The sequence below is a fragment of the Falco biarmicus genome, chromosome 1 (genome assembly GCF_023638135.1).
Source record: "Falco biarmicus isolate bFalBia1 chromosome 1, bFalBia1.pri, whole genome shotgun sequence".
Classification (NCBI taxonomy): domain Eukaryota; kingdom Metazoa; phylum Chordata; class Aves; order Falconiformes; family Falconidae; genus Falco; species Falco biarmicus.
In genome coordinates, this window is record NC_079288.1 from 46,259,323 (window position 1) to 46,277,420 (window position 18,098).

General features: G+C 37.2%; 1 protein-coding gene across 4 annotated transcripts in view; it reads left to right on the plus strand.

Moving 5' to 3' along the window:
* Positions 1–18,098, plus strand: part of FSTL5 (follistatin like 5) — a 322,895-nt gene that overhangs the window by 24,631 nt on the left and 280,166 nt on the right. For all 4 annotated transcript variants that reach the window (XM_056358066.1, XM_056358085.1, XM_056358076.1 and 1 more), the window contains exon 2: positions 1,799–1,937. In XM_056358066.1, coding sequence (XP_056214041.1) covers positions 1,815–1,937 — 123 coding nt within the window. In that variant the 5' untranslated portion in view covers positions 1,799–1,814. The remainder of the gene's footprint in view (positions 1–1,798; positions 1,938–18,098) is intronic.

The window sequence follows — 18,098 nt, forward strand, 5'->3', positions numbered from 1 at the left end:
TCCAGATTGTTGTGTATCTCCCTTTCTAGTATCAGTATCTAATATCATAATTTTAGTTCTAAATTGGACTAGTTCATCAAACCAGTCCGATTTTTTCTGGAAAAATCACATTTTTTGTTCATTCAAATAGAAAGTAATTTTTTTGATAACCTGGTTTAAAATGTACCACAACACTGCAATCAGCACAAGCTAGGTTGTCACAAAGACTGCAGGATGACAAACTTACGGGCTGAGTGCAGATGAAGTAGATAAGATCTATAACTGTATGCATACCATATTGTATGTAATCTACCAGGTAGATATTGGTACTTACTGTTAAAACGTATCTTTAAAATAATGATGTCTGAAACTGTTAATTTAATATTCTGGCTTAATATTAAAATTGCAAATAGGTGAGTATCCTTCTGCTATTTTGTTTCTGTGAAACAAAAGGTTACATTAAATATTGAGAGTGGCCTTGTCCCTCCTTTTCCTCATTTCTTTATATAACGTTTCAATTTATGAAGGTGAACTATGTGTAATCAGTCTATGATTTTAACTTTTGTGTAAGAAGGAAAATTAGACGTAAACAGTACTTCTTTCAATTTTCAGTGCGTCTTCATAAAGTTTCATAGGTTTGTTTGAAATACGTGATTTTTACTGTTCTTAGACAAATTTCAACAAGGTGCTATTGTTTACGCAAATAAGAATAGTTACTGAACTGTACTCACAGTAAAAGACACTATGTTGCAGTGTTATGAAGTGTCTGTTAAGAATTATTGCAAAGTCTCCTCCAGGATGACAATATTTTTCTTGCTAATTGTAAAATAGCATTAGACAAGTATGAAGCAAAAAATTTGTACAAAACTGTACCAACAACAGTGTTTGAAACAACTATTTCTGAAAACAATGTTCACTAAATATCATTAGTACTAATATAAATGTATCTACGTAGCTTCCTGAAGTGTCCTGTGACCAAGCAGTTCTTAAAGATGTCATTTGCAAATTTGGATTTGTTTCTAACAAGTAAAAGAATGCTGGTGCATTTACCATGGTAGTGCTTTGCTGGTTCAGGTCATCCGCAACACAAGTTGTGGGATTCTGAAACAACAACCATCAAAACCCCAAACCGATCAAAGTTTTTCAAATAACCTGCCCTGAATTTTGCACTTGATCGGAGTGAATTCTGGGGCAAGATGTGGGGAGTTTATTTAATAGACTGGAAAAATTCTTACAATGCTGACATATGTAATAGTGCTTATAGACTATACATATTTTCAATAATGCAATTTAAAAATCTCTTCAGAATACTGGCAAAAATTTCAGTGCTTTGCTTACATTTTTAGATGTCAGTGCTAGTAAAATGAAGAAAGATAATAATAGATGTATGCTAGATATTTAATACTTTTAGGTTGTGAACAGCGCATCACGGAAGACTGCTTAAAGGAGAACATTGATGAACATGTGACTAATGATCATTAGTTTTCTTTAATTTGAGAAAAAGTGTTGACATTTTTACTACTGTTCTATTATTCCAATCTTTTCTGATGCTTTTCCTGGTTGTTTCCTCAGTGAACCTCTTGTATGAGTATTGAATAGTGATAAGAAACTGTTCAGTTCAGCATAACCTAATTGATATTGATGTCCCAAATACTACTAGCTTTTTTCTTTTTGCTGTTGTGCCAGATGGAGTACCCTATTTCTACTATATTTATTCAAGCCCACAAATGGAATATCAGTATTGTAAACTTTTATGATATGACTTGTGCAAAAGCAATATTGCCGCCTGTCACTGAACGTTTACATTTTATTTTGACAGGAACCGACCTGTAAAGATGTTTATGTGGTGGTCAGCTGTTTTACTTCTTGGATGCATTTTGCTGGGAGCAGACGGGTGGCCAGCCAAGGAAGGATACGACTTTAGGCACTATCAGCCCCTAGTCAGATTACGCCACAAGGTACAGATAATTCTCTAGCACCACTGGCTTTTCTTCCATTGTCAAAGGGATAAATGCCAGCTTTGTTTTGTTTGCGTTTATTGGAGTAATATTCAGAAATAAACTCTGTGAGTAACAACACCTGCAAAAAGATAGACTTGATTTGACAAGTAAACAGGAGCTGTTTCGGTTGAAAGCCCAGAAATCTTTCAAAGATAGTAAACTAAGCTCCGTTCTAGCTTCACAAACCAGAGATCATGAATGTCAACACAAACTCAGAGACCCAGGAGAGGCTGTCTCTCAAAGCAATGGTCAGCATCCCCTTAAGGCAACAACTTGTCCTAGAAATCACTGGGTTTCAGACCAAGCAGCAACCAGGGGAACTGCCTGTCAGTGAAGCACGGTGGTGTTAACTGATCGAAGAAAAACTTGTCTGCATAAGGTAGAGGTTCACTGCCTGCTGAATTTAAGAGTCTTGAACTGTGGCATAATATAGATGTTTCCTGAGGTACTGGGTTTCCCAGCTTCAAACATTATATGCTGTTTAAATTTTGCCCATCTGCCACACCTTTGCCATGAATCCATGAGTCCCTAAAGAGTTCTCAGCTAACAAATCCTGCTCTTCTTCTGGTAGCTAGAAGGGAAACTGCTGTGGTGATCCTGTAACACAAGGAAAAGGGTCGTAATATCTCCATGGGCTGTCTGAAGCTAGCATAGATCTGATCAACTTCCTAGTTTCTTCCTATCATGGTACTCCTAGGAGCAACATTTGAGGAGCCATAAGGCCTACAATCAGGCCAGCAAAGATGATGGAATGAACTTCTTTTCCCTTTCTTCTGAATCTGGATGCTTCAACTAGATAGTCTTGAGTTGTAGCCAGAAACTCTAAATGTTAGTTTTTAATAATGTTTCAAGATCTGGCTAGTTTAATTTCTCAATACTTTTTATAAAATGTGAAAGCTATTTCTTCTTGGTCCTAACTTTGAAAAAAAATGATCCACTATCATATGATTCTATCTCAGCATATAAGGAGTAGGAACTGATAACTGAGTTCTCAAATGAGAGAAATTTGCTTATTAGCCAAGTATTTTATACTATGTAGGTCAAATATGGCAAGTTTCTAACAAATGGATGATATAATATTAAAATTGAAATTTCATTATAAAATTCTGCATCCTTTAAGGAATGTTTTTCAATCAGAATAAAGAATGCATCAGGCCTCAGTCAAGTAAATACGTAACTGTATAAGCACGTAGGTGTTTACACTGAATATTTTGCAAAATCAGAAACGTTGTTTTATCAGTTTACTTCCATTTGTCAGCCTTAAACAAAATACAACAAAACAACACAAGAAAAATACCTTGAAATCTAGAAGGAATAAGAGAGAGAGAGACTAGCGATGAAACTGTGGCATAAACCATGTGAGACAGAAATCACATGTACCAAAAAAACCCTAAAACAATTCTGCTCACATTCTTCATGGGTTTAAGTGGAGGACGTGAGGTACAGTGAAAATAATTTCTGAGATTTAGATAGTCTCTGACATTAATGTTTGTATGTAGAACTAATAGTGTAACTGTTTCTTAATAATACTTCTAGTCATCTAATAAGTCTTGTATAATATTTGAAATAGGCTTATAAGCATTTCAGGTTCAATATTGGGGGCAACACACACGTATATGCCTTTGTCCACATACAGATATATATATATACACACACATGAAAGGCAGAGAGACTTTTCTTCTATTTTTCATTCCTTATATATTTTTGAAAAACATATATAAAAATATGAATACAGACAGAACGAAAGCAAATTAGAAATGCAAAATCTAAAGTGAAAGAAATTTAATGCTAGGAAAAAACATAAAGAAAAAGGAGAAATTATAATGAAAATATGGTATAAAAATTTCTTCTGAAAACCAAAGAAAATATGGTGGGAGCTTTTTTCTAGGCAATATAGCTAGATAAAAAAAAATGTTTTAGTGTATGGTTTTTCTGTTTTGGTATTATGGATATGTGTTAGTATACAAAAGCCCTAGGAATGCAAAACTTCTGAAGTCAATTGTTCTGGTTTTGGCTGAGATAGAATTAATTTTCTTCTTAATTTCTGGTACAGTGCTGTGTTTTAGAAAAACATTTTAGAAAATAATTTACAAGAGACTTTTAAAGAGATGTATCAAAATCTTTTTTTAAAAAAAGTTTTACAAAAGTTTTGTAGGAAATCTAAATGTCATGATAACAAAAGAGAGACAATCCACTGCTTTAATAGGTTGATAGTAAATTGTGTGAAGAATTAATTATGTTTTAATAACAAATATTTGTAGCACAAATTTGGTTGATAGGTTGTTCAAAACATTTTATAATCATTTTACTTAGGAAAACATTGATATTATCTACCTTTGTACTGTCCCTTAGCTTCCCCCAACTTCCAAACCCCCTCTACAGTTTTCATAGTTAATGAAGCCACCTCTCTTGAATGGTATTCATTGTTCACCTGTAACAAATAATGAAATTTGCATAACTTGAGACAACTTGAGACAGTTGAAATGTTTAATCTGTTTCAGAGGACTAATAGTACATATGAGGGTTTTATTACTTGTTTTATGCATCATTCATCCACATTTTCACCCCACTGCTCTCATACAAGGCTATTTAGCCTGTAGCTTTTTATTCATTTTCAGGCCTAGGAGGTATTTAGTTTGGTTGTTGGGTAAGTTTATCTTGGTGTGATTCAGAGTTGTGGGGTTCCTTACGTCCATGCTTCCAGAGGAAAGCAAGCCAAGTAGATCACCGAGAAGTCCCAGCATGTTTTGCCAGGTTAGTCACCTGGCTTTTCAGGGAGATCTAAAAAAATACCCAAATCTCCAGTTTCAGAGATTAGAGAACCTTCCAGTTGAGAGATTGCCTTCTTGATTTTTCAGATTTCTGTGTGTACCTATGTTGCATTCAAAAAACCCCTGTGAACATACATTTTCCCAGTAACAGAATATTCAAATATATCATTATCTCCTCCTCCACAGACAGCATTGCCTGTATTCTTGGTTTCCACACTTTTTTTTTTTTTTTTAAGATAATTTATAATAGATTAACTATCAGGACAGATACTTTAACAATTATATGGTGATATCTCATGGTACTTTAGAGAGAATAGAATGTATAGATGATTTAATTTTATACCACAGTTGTATGGAACTCATATCCTTCTTCAGTGGTGGAAATAACTAAGAGAATTGGTATTACTGATAGAATTTTTCAGTGCTTCAATATGTGAGAGCCTGCATGCAGTTTTTCCTTAGAAGATAATTGTGCTGCTTTTAAGAAACCAGCATTTTCACTGGCAATTGAAACCATTATTTTTCAGTTGCAAATATTACTTTTTTTTTTGTTTTTTTGTTGTTAAAACTGTGCAGAAAATCATAGCAAAATATGCTTTAATTATACAGATAACTAAGTTTGGAGTGTTTCCTTGGGTAATGTCAGAGCACTCTGATGGTATGTGAAGTTGCCATGTTTTGACACTAACCAAAAGTCAGAACTAGTACTGTGGATATTGCCAATTACCCCACTTTGCTCTTTATATCTTTTAAATATGCAGCAATTTCTTACTGTGCAGAAATGTACTTTTTTGTGTTTATCTTGATCTGTAGGAATTAACAGACTGTTCTTCAGCAGACTTTCTAATTTATCATATGCTGTATTAATTGAAAGGTTTTCTAATTCTACTGTATTATAGTTGGAACTTCTCTAGTATTGCAGTGGAATTTTTAATATCCAGTAGCTAAGATGAGGTTCTGACCTTAAGTATTAGGTTTATTTTTCTGGAAGTTTTCTAACAGAAAATCTGCAATAATTTATAAAATATAAGTCTAAGCAGCAGTTAATGCCTAAATTATAATCATGGCCCAGACTATAATTATAATGATGTTCATTATTATGGCCATTGCAATGGCAACAAAGATCAAATGATTGACTGCATCATTTATATATGAAGTAGTCAAAACTAGAAAGAGATGAGCTGGCTTGAATTAGAATGGTGGAAGAATATTATAAAGCACTCCTGAAAATTTTAAGTCCCTTTTCCTTGTTAAGCTGCCGTGGTTTACACTTACATGGTGATGCTGGAAAATATTAGGCTATGTCTGAATATGTGAATTGTTATGCCAGTTAATCCTTGGTTCTCCATTTGTCAAAACACTGGAGAAGTTTGTAAGGGACTTTCCATTGGGGAGTCTTTTTGCATTGCTGCTGAAGTATTGCAAGCAATTTGTTAACATCTAGGTTCCCACCTGAAATCATTAGGAAGTACTTCTAGCATCCTAATGACTTTTCTTCTTGTAATTTGCATGGGTCCGACAGAGAGCGGTGCGTCTGCAATATCTTCACTGAAAAAGTACATGCTCTGACATTTCCAGGTGTACCCAGGCAGGCGGCAGCCCACAGAATGCTGGCTGGTGGCTCCCGATTCCCTGTCAGAGGCTAGCAAGTACAGAATATAGCTCTACATTTAGGTGCATATTCCAGAGCATGCCAGCTCTGCGTATCTAACACGTGCGGGCACAGCCCTCCTCTGCAAGCCAGGAGATTCACATGGTTTAGCAGTGAACAATATTAACAACAGTGCCTGGTTGTGAACGATATCATTATGGGGAGAAAGTTGTTTGATTTTAGTCTCAGGGGATGGTCAGTGAAGGCTGCTAAGTTAGTCGTCGCCACCTGGATACCTGTTACTCAGACCCAGTTCTGACCTTACGGAGTTAAGGCTGTTACTTTCATTATAGTCAGGGTTGTAATGCCTGAGAGCAAGTGCTGGCTGGGCAGGGTGGGTTGGGGCAGGAGAAGCAATGGTCAGGGGAATTTGGGTAAAGAAGAGAGGGAAGAATTGAGGAAATGTGGAATTTGGCCTGGGCCTGGGAGGAGCTGCAGTCCGGAAAGGGCTCTGTCCAGCTGAGCAGGTGGGGACAGAGGTATGGTAAAGGGCTCTGTTTTTAACAGCTTTCATAGACATCTTCTAACAACTGATTTTACTATATTGATTCAAACTGTTTCCGGCCTTGTTTTTATTTTAGGATCTGAATCAGATGTGCAGCAGCCGCTCATCTGTGTTATCTTTTCAGACTAAAATGTTTCTTTTAACTTCCTGTGAAAAACCTGCCTCCTTTTTTCTCCCTCCCTTCTTACTGCGGCTCTTTACTGTTAAGTGAGGCAGTTCAGTCTGATTCTCATTAATTTAGGCCTCAGGGTTAGGTCAGTTTAGAGGTGATTAGGCAATGACTTTGAATGAAACAAAGAAAGGGGAAAAACATATAGTGGCATAAGCACTCTCTCCCAGTTTATTAAAGACAAATTCAAATGTATAAGCACAAAGCATAGCCTACATGTTCTGCATTTAGGTTTTTGCCCAAAGCTTATACAATATTCTCCCTCAATTAACAGCACATTCTGTGTTGTAATGAAATACCTCTAAAATACAGACAAGCTGAGTGTTCGATGATTTTACTTTATTTTAGGGTATCATAGCCAGTGAAGAAATGCACAGAAAGTAGCACTTCAGGATTCAAAACCAGCCTGAGCTTTCCTTGTGTGGTCTGGTCTCCAAACAACCTGAGGTTTATAGTTCACGGTGTTTATCTGGAAAGTCTGTTTGCCTGCAGGTTCTGAGAAGTCATAAAATTTAATCCTCTAAAATCCTATGTCCTAGAGAGAGAGTGAGAGGGTAAAAAAAAATCCATCTCAGTAAGATGAGAGTGAATTCTGAGGACTAAGAGCAGAGCTAGAGCTTTTCCTGAGCATGTCAGTGCTGTGCTCAGCTTTAAGGTAACAAGAGAATTTTCTTCCTTCTGAGGCTCCCTGAACACAGTATCTATGTCCTATGCAAATTCCAGGATTTCATTTAAGTAATAAGACTCACTTTTTCTTTTTTTCTCCCTTTAATCATTTGTCGAACTGTAGTCAAGAAATCCCATGAAACTTTTTAAATTTTATTTTACTTTTCTTGGGGAAAGGGAGTATGTTCTGCATTCTAATCTGCTTTTTCCTGTGGGCAACAGAATTCAAAAGGCATGGCTAATTTTTTTTTAAGTCCCATTACAATAATTGTCTATTAATAAGCTGCTATCAATTAAACATGTTAGTTTTGCTCTCTCTCAGTACACGCTCAAAGCATTTTTTTAAAAACTCTTAGGAAAGTTCTTCTATAGTCCTCCTTCCAACTAGTCATGCACTGTGGAGGGAAAAAGAGATGGAATTAAGGCAAGGATGAAGGTCTTTTTTTAAGCTGCCTGCTGATGCTTCCATTGCTAACTCTTAATACCTAGCTATAAACTTTCATTCAAACCTATGGGGCTAGTGAGGGAGAAAAGGCACATCTTTGATATTGCACTGAACCTCTTACTGTGCCTATCTTTTGTGTTCCCGTAACCGATAATCACCACTGTGAAAAATATTAATCTCACTCAATTATTTTAATGGATAATGAGATCCACATGCATTATCTATCTTTTGATTAATATTGCCTTTTCGTTTTACGTGTCGGCTCGGCAACAAAGAATAAAATAAGTAGCAGTGAATTACCTTCTGCAATATTCAGCTTGGCTTTCTCGCATGGCTTTCTAGACAGATTTCCGGTTACCTCTGAATAGAGACCACAGTGGGTTTAGGGCCTTTCTGGTGTGTGGGAGTTGATGCAAACACAATCTATATCGGCTAAAATTTCAGATTCATGATTAATGTGTTTTTCCATATTCTATTACAATGGCAAATCATCATCAGAAATTGCAATCCAAGTAGTAGCAAAACAAAGCCAGAACAGGTTTGTTTTATGTTTTACTTGTGATGCTTTACTCCTGCTCAAATTTGTGCAGTTTGGATTTCTAAGATTGTGAAAGAGGCCAGACACTTCAAGTGTGTGTTGCTAAATGGGTTTATGAGATCCGGCTCTTTTCCATGCCTTCCTTGCTGTCTCTTATTCTTCAGATCCTCAAGACGACTCTGTACATAGTTCAATCTATTTTAATTGGCTTTCTGTCAGCCAAATATTTAATTTTATTCTTTTCCATTGCTTCTTTTTCTCAGTAATTTTTTCCACTGACTTAATACCTATTTTCATTACCTAGAAGATGTAGACTTTTATTATGTTTATTCACCTTTATTATATTGGTTTGTTACAATGAAACTTATAGCCTGTAGACAGTGCTTATAATGTGAAAAAATATGCAAAAATCAATATACAAATATTATTTAATAATTAAATTATGTATAATAGCTTTATTGGTGTGCAGACCAAGTGGGATGTACCCCAGCCTCATTTTTTTAACTTATAAAATCCACTTATTTTACGGTTCATTTTTCACCTTTTTGATTCTAAATACCGATTTAAATTCTGTTTTTAAATGAAAAGTAATTATGTTTCAAGTATTTGTTCTAAACATCAGTGTATGGTGCATGTATACAGTGATATATTCTCAAGTGAGTAAATACAGCACTGATATATAGCATTAACGTTTTGTAAGAAAACTTAATTACATTGGTCTTGAGTATAAAATTGAAGTACAATATTTGTGTACAATTAGACACCTTTTAAATTGGCTCCAATTAGATTGACTAAATATTAGGTTTTACATCCATGTCTCTTTTCAATATCTATATTATAAAATATCCTTAGGACTTTCACTCCTATACTTTGCGTGGTGGAATAACAAGTTCAGAATAAATTATCTGTTTTTAACACTAAGAAAATATATCACTAGTTTTAACTCTTTCTTCTTCATTGGTTAATTTGTCCTAACAATTTTTTCTGTAGTAATTTTGAATGGTGATAAGTTTTTACTGAGAATGTGTTGTGCAGTGGGAGCACATCATCTGGTATTTTTTTGGATAAAACCATAGTTGATGAAATGCTACTATACTTTTTTAGCTTTTACAATAGCAACTGTCCTGATCACCTGTTACAAAGATGTTTAGTTAAACAATTCATTTGTACTTATGGCTTTTGTTTTTTTGCAGTAAAAGTACTTGCTATCACAATATGTAAGCTCTTTATTTAGTGTTTATTTTCCCGATCAGTTTAAGTCTTTTAATCTGAAAGCTTTGCAAAGGAGCCATAGTGAGAAACATAGACCTGTGTTTATGTATGTCAGGTTTAGGTATATTTGTTTTAGCTTTCTTCAGCAGCTTTTCTTTTTGAGAGTTTTGTAGCTGGAAAGCTCTGTGACTTTATCTCCATTATTTACAAAGCAAAATATTATTAAGAAAGTCTTATAGACATCTGTCCTTTTACCTTTTACCTTGTGGGCCTTTGTTATTGAAGTAGTCTATGCTTACCCTAAAATGTCTCCGGTTCTGGGCAGGGTGACTGCATATACTACAATAGTTGTTACGACATCTAAATTTTTACTCTTCCTCTTTTATATTTGCTGGTGGGATCATATAAATAGGGCAGCTCAGGGCATTCTGTTTGTTTCTGATACCTGATTCCATGGTAAAACTTACCAGACAAGAACACTAGATCCATCTGCATGCTCAAATCCCTTCAACTAAGAGCAAAGAGAATGTGATGCCTTTCAAGTTCAGATATAGTTTACATAAATAAAAAAATAAAACCAAATCGCAGCAACAACAACAACAAACCCTCCCCCCAACCAAATGAAACAAAACAACCTGCAAAAAAAAGCAACCCCAAAACACTGGTTTTATTTGCCTTTCAAATAATGGGGCTAAATGTTAAGATGCCCATTGAAAATATTAAAGGTTTCAGAAGCTCTGCTCAGGCCTGACACACAAAGAAAATGGGGAGTCTAATGACAGGTTAATGAAAAGTTGTCTTAATTATGTCTGTGTTGATTGTTATGCATTGATACAACTATGCTTAACTGCTTTTAAGAGCATCAAAGGTTAATCCCTAAACCATGGAAGTCAAAGATCTCCCAAACTTTAATGATAAAAAAATGTTACTATTTGACCTTGTTGAAAGAGATTCAAGAGATAAGCAAGAGATTGTTTCACTGGACATATCTTTCTAGCTCTTCAGCGTTTTTGAGTTGTCATGTAATATGGTTTAACTATGCTACATTTATACTGTTCATATGAATGAACATGTATGAACAATGCAATGTACGAACAGTACATTTATATAAATCAATTATAATAGCAATAAATATTTCTTTAACGTTGCATGACATTAATAACATCTACTTAATGTTCATTGTTAATTCTATCACATAACTTTTTGCAATTTAATTCCCCTACTCAATGCATTGCAGCAAAATATTAGTTTGAAATAAGAAAAATCTAACAAGCTTATTCCTTCTATGTCCCCTCTTTTCACAAACACAAACCAAACAACATTTTTCAGTCATCTGCTTAATTTATAGTCTGTAACTCTGGGTATGTCGCCTGGACTAAACAATGTATAATTCAAGTGTAATTTCTAAGGAGAAGGAAGGTCTATCACCTTGCTGAGGCCTCAGTACAATCTTCCACTCTCAAGAGAGGTTCACGGAAGTGCTATTAATATATATTACTCTTACCTGAGGATTATACACATACATCAATGTAGGTAATACAGAATTTATATTACATTATTCTAATAGAATTTATTCAGCTTTGTTGGTATGTCTAACATTATTTGATGTTACACTATTTGTTAGAACTATTCTACTGGATAAAGAAGTATGTTAAAATTAATAGTAACTACTGTATTACAATAAGCTGGTACTAGACATTGTGAAAGATCAATCCCATTGCAATTGATATTGAGGAGGTTCTGGTGGTTTTTGTTTTTGTTAAAGATCTGAGAATCAATGAATGGTTTGGCTTGGAAGGCTCTTTAAAGATCATCTATTTCAAGCCACCCTGCCATGGGCAGGGACACCTTCCACTAGACCAAGTTGCTCCAAGCCCCGTCCAGCCTGGCCTTGAGCACTGCCAGGGATGGAGCATCCACAGCTTTTCTGGGCAATCCATTCCAGTGTCTCACTGCCCTCACAGGAAAAAAATTGTTCCTAGTATCTAATCTAAATTTGCCCTCTTTCAGCTTAAAGCCATTCCCCCTTCTCCGGTCACTACATGCCCTTGTAAAAAAGTCCCTCTCCAGCTTTCTTGAAAACCTCCTTTAGGTACTGGGAGGCTGCTGTAAGGTCTCCCCGGAGCCTTCTCTTCTCCAGGCTGATCAACCCCAAGTCTCTCAGCTTGTCTTCACAGGAGAGGTGCTCCAGCCATCTGAGCATCTTTGTGGCCTCCTCTGGGCTTGCTCCAACAGGTCCATGTCTTCTTGTGGTGGAACGCCCAGAGCTGAAGACAGCACTCCAGAAGTGGGGTCTCAGAAGGGGAGAAACACCTCCTTTGACCTGCTGGTCACGCTTCTTTTGATGCAGCCCAGGATAGCGTTGGCCTTCCAGGCTGCAAGGGCATGTTGCTGGATCATGTTGAGCTTCTCATCAACCACCCCTGCCCAAGTCCTTCTCCTCAGGATTGCTCTCGATACCCTCTCTGCCTAGCCTGTATTTGCATTTAGGAGTGCCTTGACTTGCATGCAGGACCTTGCACTTGGCCTTGTTGAGCTTCATGAGGTTTACACAAGCCTACCTCTCAAGCCTGTCCAGGACCTTCAGAATGGCATCCCTTCCCTCCAGTGTGTCGACCACACCACACAGTTTGGTGTCCTTGTCCTCTGCAAACTCACTGAGGGTGCACTCAGTCCCACTGGTCCATGTCACCAACAAAGATGTTAAACAGCGCCGGTCCCGATAAGACCACAAAGGAAAGCCACATGTCACTGCTCCATGCTTGGGCATCAAGCCGTTGAGTGTGACCATCCAGCCAATTCCTTATCCACCGAGTGGCCCAGCCATCAAATCCCTGTCTCTCCAGTTCAGAGACAAGGATGGCATGTGGGACAGTGTCAACTGCTTTGCACAAGTGCAGGAAGGTGACATCAGTTGCTCTTCCCTCATCCATCAATGCTGTAACCCCATCGTAGAAGGCTGCCAAGGTTGGCAGCCACAATTTGCCCTTAGTGAAGCCGTGTTGGCTCTCACCAACCATCTCCTTATATTCCATGCACCTCAGCATCCTGTTCCATGGTCTTGCCAGGCACAGAGGTGAGACTGTGGGTGGGCTGCCGTTCCCCAGGTATTCCTCATTTCCCCTTTTTAAAAATGGGTGTTATGTTTCCCCGTCTCCAGTCAGGAGGAACTTCACCGGGCTGCCACAACTTCTCAAATATGACGTGGAGTGGCTTAGCCACTTCATCTGCCGGTTCCCTCAGGACCCGTGGATGCATCTCTTCAGGGCCTGTGGACTTGTGCACCTTCAGGTTCCTTAGATGGTCTCAAACCTGATCTTCTCTTACAGCAGGTGATTCTTCATTCTCCTGGTCCCTGCCTTTGCCCTCTGCGACTGGGGTGGTGTGGCTGGAGCACTTGCTGGTGAAGGCTGAGGCAAAAACGCTGTTGAGTACCTCAGCCTTCTCCATGTCCTGGGCAACCAGGTTTCCCGTTTCCTTCTGGAGAGGGCCCATGTTTTCCCTAGTCTTCCTTTTACCACTGATGTACCTATAGAAGCTTTTCTTGTTGCTCTTGAACTCCTGGGCCAGGTTGAATTCTATCAGGGCTTTAGCTTTCCTAACCTGATCCCCGGCTGCTTGGACAATTTCTCTGTATTCCTCCTAGGCTACCTGGCCTTGCTTCCACCCTCTGCAGGCTTCCTTTTTGTGTTTGAGTTTCTCCAGGAGCTCCCTGTTCATCCATGCCTCACTCCTGAGCTTGGAGGAGATGAACCTTGAACATTAACCAGCTTTCTTGGGCCCATCTTCCCTCCAGGGCTCTATCTCATGGTATTCTACCAAGCAGGTCCCTGGAGAGGCCAAGGTCTGCTCTCCTGAAGTCCAGGGTAATGATCTTGCACCCTCCTCATTGCCCTAATGATCTTGAACTCCACCATCTCGTGATCACTGCAGCCAAGGCTGCCCTTGAGCTTCACATTCCCCCCCAGCCCCTCCTTGTTGGTGAGAACAAGGTCCAGCATGGCACCTCTCCTTGTTAGCTCGAGACTTGCTGAGTGTTCAAATACTTTCTATACTTTAATATTTTCAAATAATTTCCTTTGAAGTTTTATTATTTAAAATTAGTAAAGCATAGAGTTTTTAATTTGGATACATCTTTCTTCCAGTGACTACTTCCTGGTATCTACTGACTCATTAGACAGAATGCAATGAAAGTCTTTGATTTGGTACAAGGAAGTGTTTGCAAGACATCATTCATGATTATTTAAAACAAACCCTAGTTTAGCTGTGTCTACTAGCATCACTCTAGGGCAAGGAGGAAAAATAAATATTTTCTTTTATATAAAGAAGAAATATAATTAAAAAAATACAATATTATCAATTACATTAGAATTTTACATGTTTACTGAATCTTATTTCAGCTCTCTAAATAGTTGTTTGGTGCTTCTTTTTCTTAAAGTTACTTGCTTTTAATATGAACTTCAGGAGAAAATAACTAAAAGTTTTATAATAATTGCCTGCTTCACTGTAGGGAGGCTTTAACCAATTGTTGGTATCAGTAGTGTATATAGCTTTAGTTCATTATTCATTTTAAAAAGTTAGTTGAAATTCGTCAATCAGATACTGAGCTAATCCTGAATTTTCTTAGATTCAATAGGAAAAAAAATAATCCTAATTTATTTTCTGGTTTCCTAAATGTCACATGGTGGGTAATATGCTATAAACTTTCATCAGATCTCTGGTTAAAATGAATGTATTCCTCAAATATATAGTTGAACAAGTTACAAAAGGGTGGGTGTAACTGATTAATATTCATACCATGAGCTTTTCTTCTCCTTTGCAACACTACCTTATTTGCCTTTGTAAGATGAATTGCTGAAACTAAATATTATTCCTAGAAATTTCTCAACATACTGTTTTTAATCAATACTGGTAGATTTACCACAGTTTTACTCATAATTATGTCCTAACAGAGACTAAATATTACTTGCATTCCAGGATTCTAACTAATTACCTTGAAGGTAATTGATGTCGATGCTCTCGTGTCTACACTCCAATTGTCATTCTTCCTGCAGATTTTCTTTTTTCTAGATGAACATTTGCAGAAGAAAGAAAAGATCTGAATGTGCCTCACATAGGCTGAATAATAAAATGCAATGCATATTATGTGGTTTTTGGAAAATCACACTTTAAAACCATCTCTAAAATAATAAAGAAAGGTAGTTTAGGCCAATTACTCCCACTAATGTAAATGGGAATTGCGCAGCTAAGATCTATGCTGCTTGCCTTTTTCTTTTTTTTAGGGGTGGGGAGAATAACATTATACTGTCAGGAAATATTTTCAGTAATTGTGAAGGTACATGGAGATTTAGAAGCTCACCTGAGGGGGAAGATAATAGAATACCCATTAAATACTGTCCCTTATAATTTTCAGTATGCTAAAATATTGCCTCTTGGAGATCTTTCTCCCTGTTCGTCTACTCAAATCTGGAGTGTCCTCAGATAACTTGAAAATAAATATATATGCTGAATATGATTAAGAACTATATGAAATAAGTATATTCATCTACAGCACCTTATCAGATGTCCTATGTTATCTCATTTCTTTCTTGGTAGGCTGGAAGAAAGTACATCTTATACTGTCTATACATGTGGAAGTAATTCTACACTGAATGTCTGTTCAAAGTTTAGTGCAAAAAATGCGCAAATAGCAACAACCAACATCTGTGTAGCCATCATTTCCATAGCATCCATAGCTCCTCCAGCTTGGCTAAAGAGAGTTTTAGCCTGGATTTGACTACATAAATTGGCTTATAGAGTCTTTAGTATGTCGGATGTTTTGGCTGTAGTGGTACATGTTTCAATGCCAAAGCAGATACTTCCCCTGCTTAAACCATGCATAAAGTGGTTTAATGATTAAAGTGTTATAAACCCAACAACACTGCACAGCCATATAAAATAGGTAGAACTTTTTTCTGTCATGTGCTGTGAAACTGCTTATATATTTAACATCTATTTGGTCTGTCATTGGAGAACAAAGTATGAAGTCTGATTCTCTGATTCTTTCCATTTTTAAAAAAGACAGAATTTGGAAAACAGGCCCATCTCCACTTTAGTAAAATGAAGGAAAGATTACTGTTTTATTGGGCCAGTAGAATCCTTAAGATTCCTTTTGGACAAGATCCTACGGCGGAAATAAAAAGAAAATAGAAAACTTTATAATCCTACTAAAAAGCAATGATTTAGTGAAATGAAGATCCTTGAATTTAAAAATAAGATAAAAGTAATAACTACTTCTCAGCTTCTTTTCAGCTGCAGTAGTCCTCAGGACGCAGAGGCCTAACTGGAGGGTGCTTGTTTCCCTCGGGAGCTACCTGCCGCCTGCTGCAGGCAGGTCGTTTTACACTAGGGAGTAAGTAGTTCTAGGAAATATGTCCACATGAATCATCAACAATTCCATCTGAAGAACTGTTGCTTTTAAAATCCATTAATCTTTCTCTCTCTGCTTATTTTGGAAAGGAAGTCTTATTTTGTAGAATGTAAAACGTAGTATATACATACGGTGTGTACAATGTTATGGTGACATCAGCATGAAGGTACTCCAATTCAGATGGTACTGAAGCACATGAGGCATCAGACTGCACCGTTGGCCCAGGGCAGTTGTTTCACCTTGAGGGCCAGGCTTTCTGGGCTCTGCACCACATAGTCCCAGGCCACTGTGGTGCTTAGCAGGGCACGCACTGGCCTTAGCTAGGCCATTTGCTTCAATGCACAGTCAGACGTGCCTAAATAGAGGTACCGTGAATTACCCTTTGTGTAGAACTTCTCTGGATGGAAAGTGGACAGAAGAAAGTGCATGCTTTGTTGAAGCCTGATCTGGAGAATAGTTTTCCTTCAAGTCTATAGGTGTAGATAAGGTGATGTGGAACTTTTGCGTATCTTTATTTTTTCTCTGCTTCCCCTTTCCTTTGAGGGGTTGTAATTTGCTGCACACAAAGGGGAACAACTGCTTCATCATACTGTCCTTCCCGAGTCTGCCGTGTTTGTTCTTCCTCGGGGATCTAAATCAGCAAATCAAGAACCCAATCCACAGATTTCACAGTTACCCCCACTCCCACCGCTGTGGTTGGCTTTTTGTTGGGGTTGGGGGTTTGTTTGTTTGTTTGGGTTTTGTGAGGGCTTTGGTTGGTTTTTCTAATTAAACAAATCTTTCAGTCTTGTATCTAGGCTTCCCAAACACTGTTGAGTCCCTTGCATGGTCCCACGAATTAAAGTTCATAAATTCAAGACTTGATCAGATTTTCTCCAGAGGCCTGTAAGGCTTATTCTAAGACTGTAATATCTAGTAATACTGAATCCTGGGAATGTCATTAGTGGTGAGAACTTCAACAGCTTTATATTTTTCCTTACTTCTCCCTAGCCACCTTGCCCCACATCTTGTTTCCTTCACACAGTCTTACATTCATGTGATGCTTTAGCTGATACAATAACAACCTGTGCATATTATTTTCCCAGAATTTGCTGCTGTAAACGGTGTCAACCTCAAACAAGAATGAGCTGTGTATGCAGAATATTAGTGCAAGAATCCTATTGCCGTCATTAAATTACAAAGCATTCTGTAGTAAATAGTATTCTGACAAGAAAATGGATCGCTTTTTGCTCATTGTTTCTTCCTTCCTTACTGTAGTAAGCAAGGCCTTGCTTATTGCTACTTAACAGAATAGCTTTACAAATGTAAATGTTTGCTGCTTCTTTGCATACGTTTTTGGTTTAAATTGTAATTGTACTGCAGTTGCTAAGAGTCTGAAGTCTGATTCTGTGAAACTTTTTTGAAATGCAAATTTCAGCATAATGTCACTGATCAAATTAGCTCTGAGAATAGTACACCAAATTGTCTTGTACCGTATGTGCACTTGCTTTCTGTGGCTGTGACCATGCTACTATTTCATCCATGAATAAAAAGTTTCTGTACACGTATAATTCAGATTTTTTATAATTAAAGCTGTTGTATCAATATAAGCCAATATGTTGTTTTTTACACTATAGCTTGTGTATGTTTTAACAACATTAATCTATAAATAGAAATAATTTTCTTGGTATTTCTCATTTGTTATTAAAGATAATATTTAATTATTCCTTTAATTATTTTGATTTACTATATAGTAACAAAGCACCCCTACTGC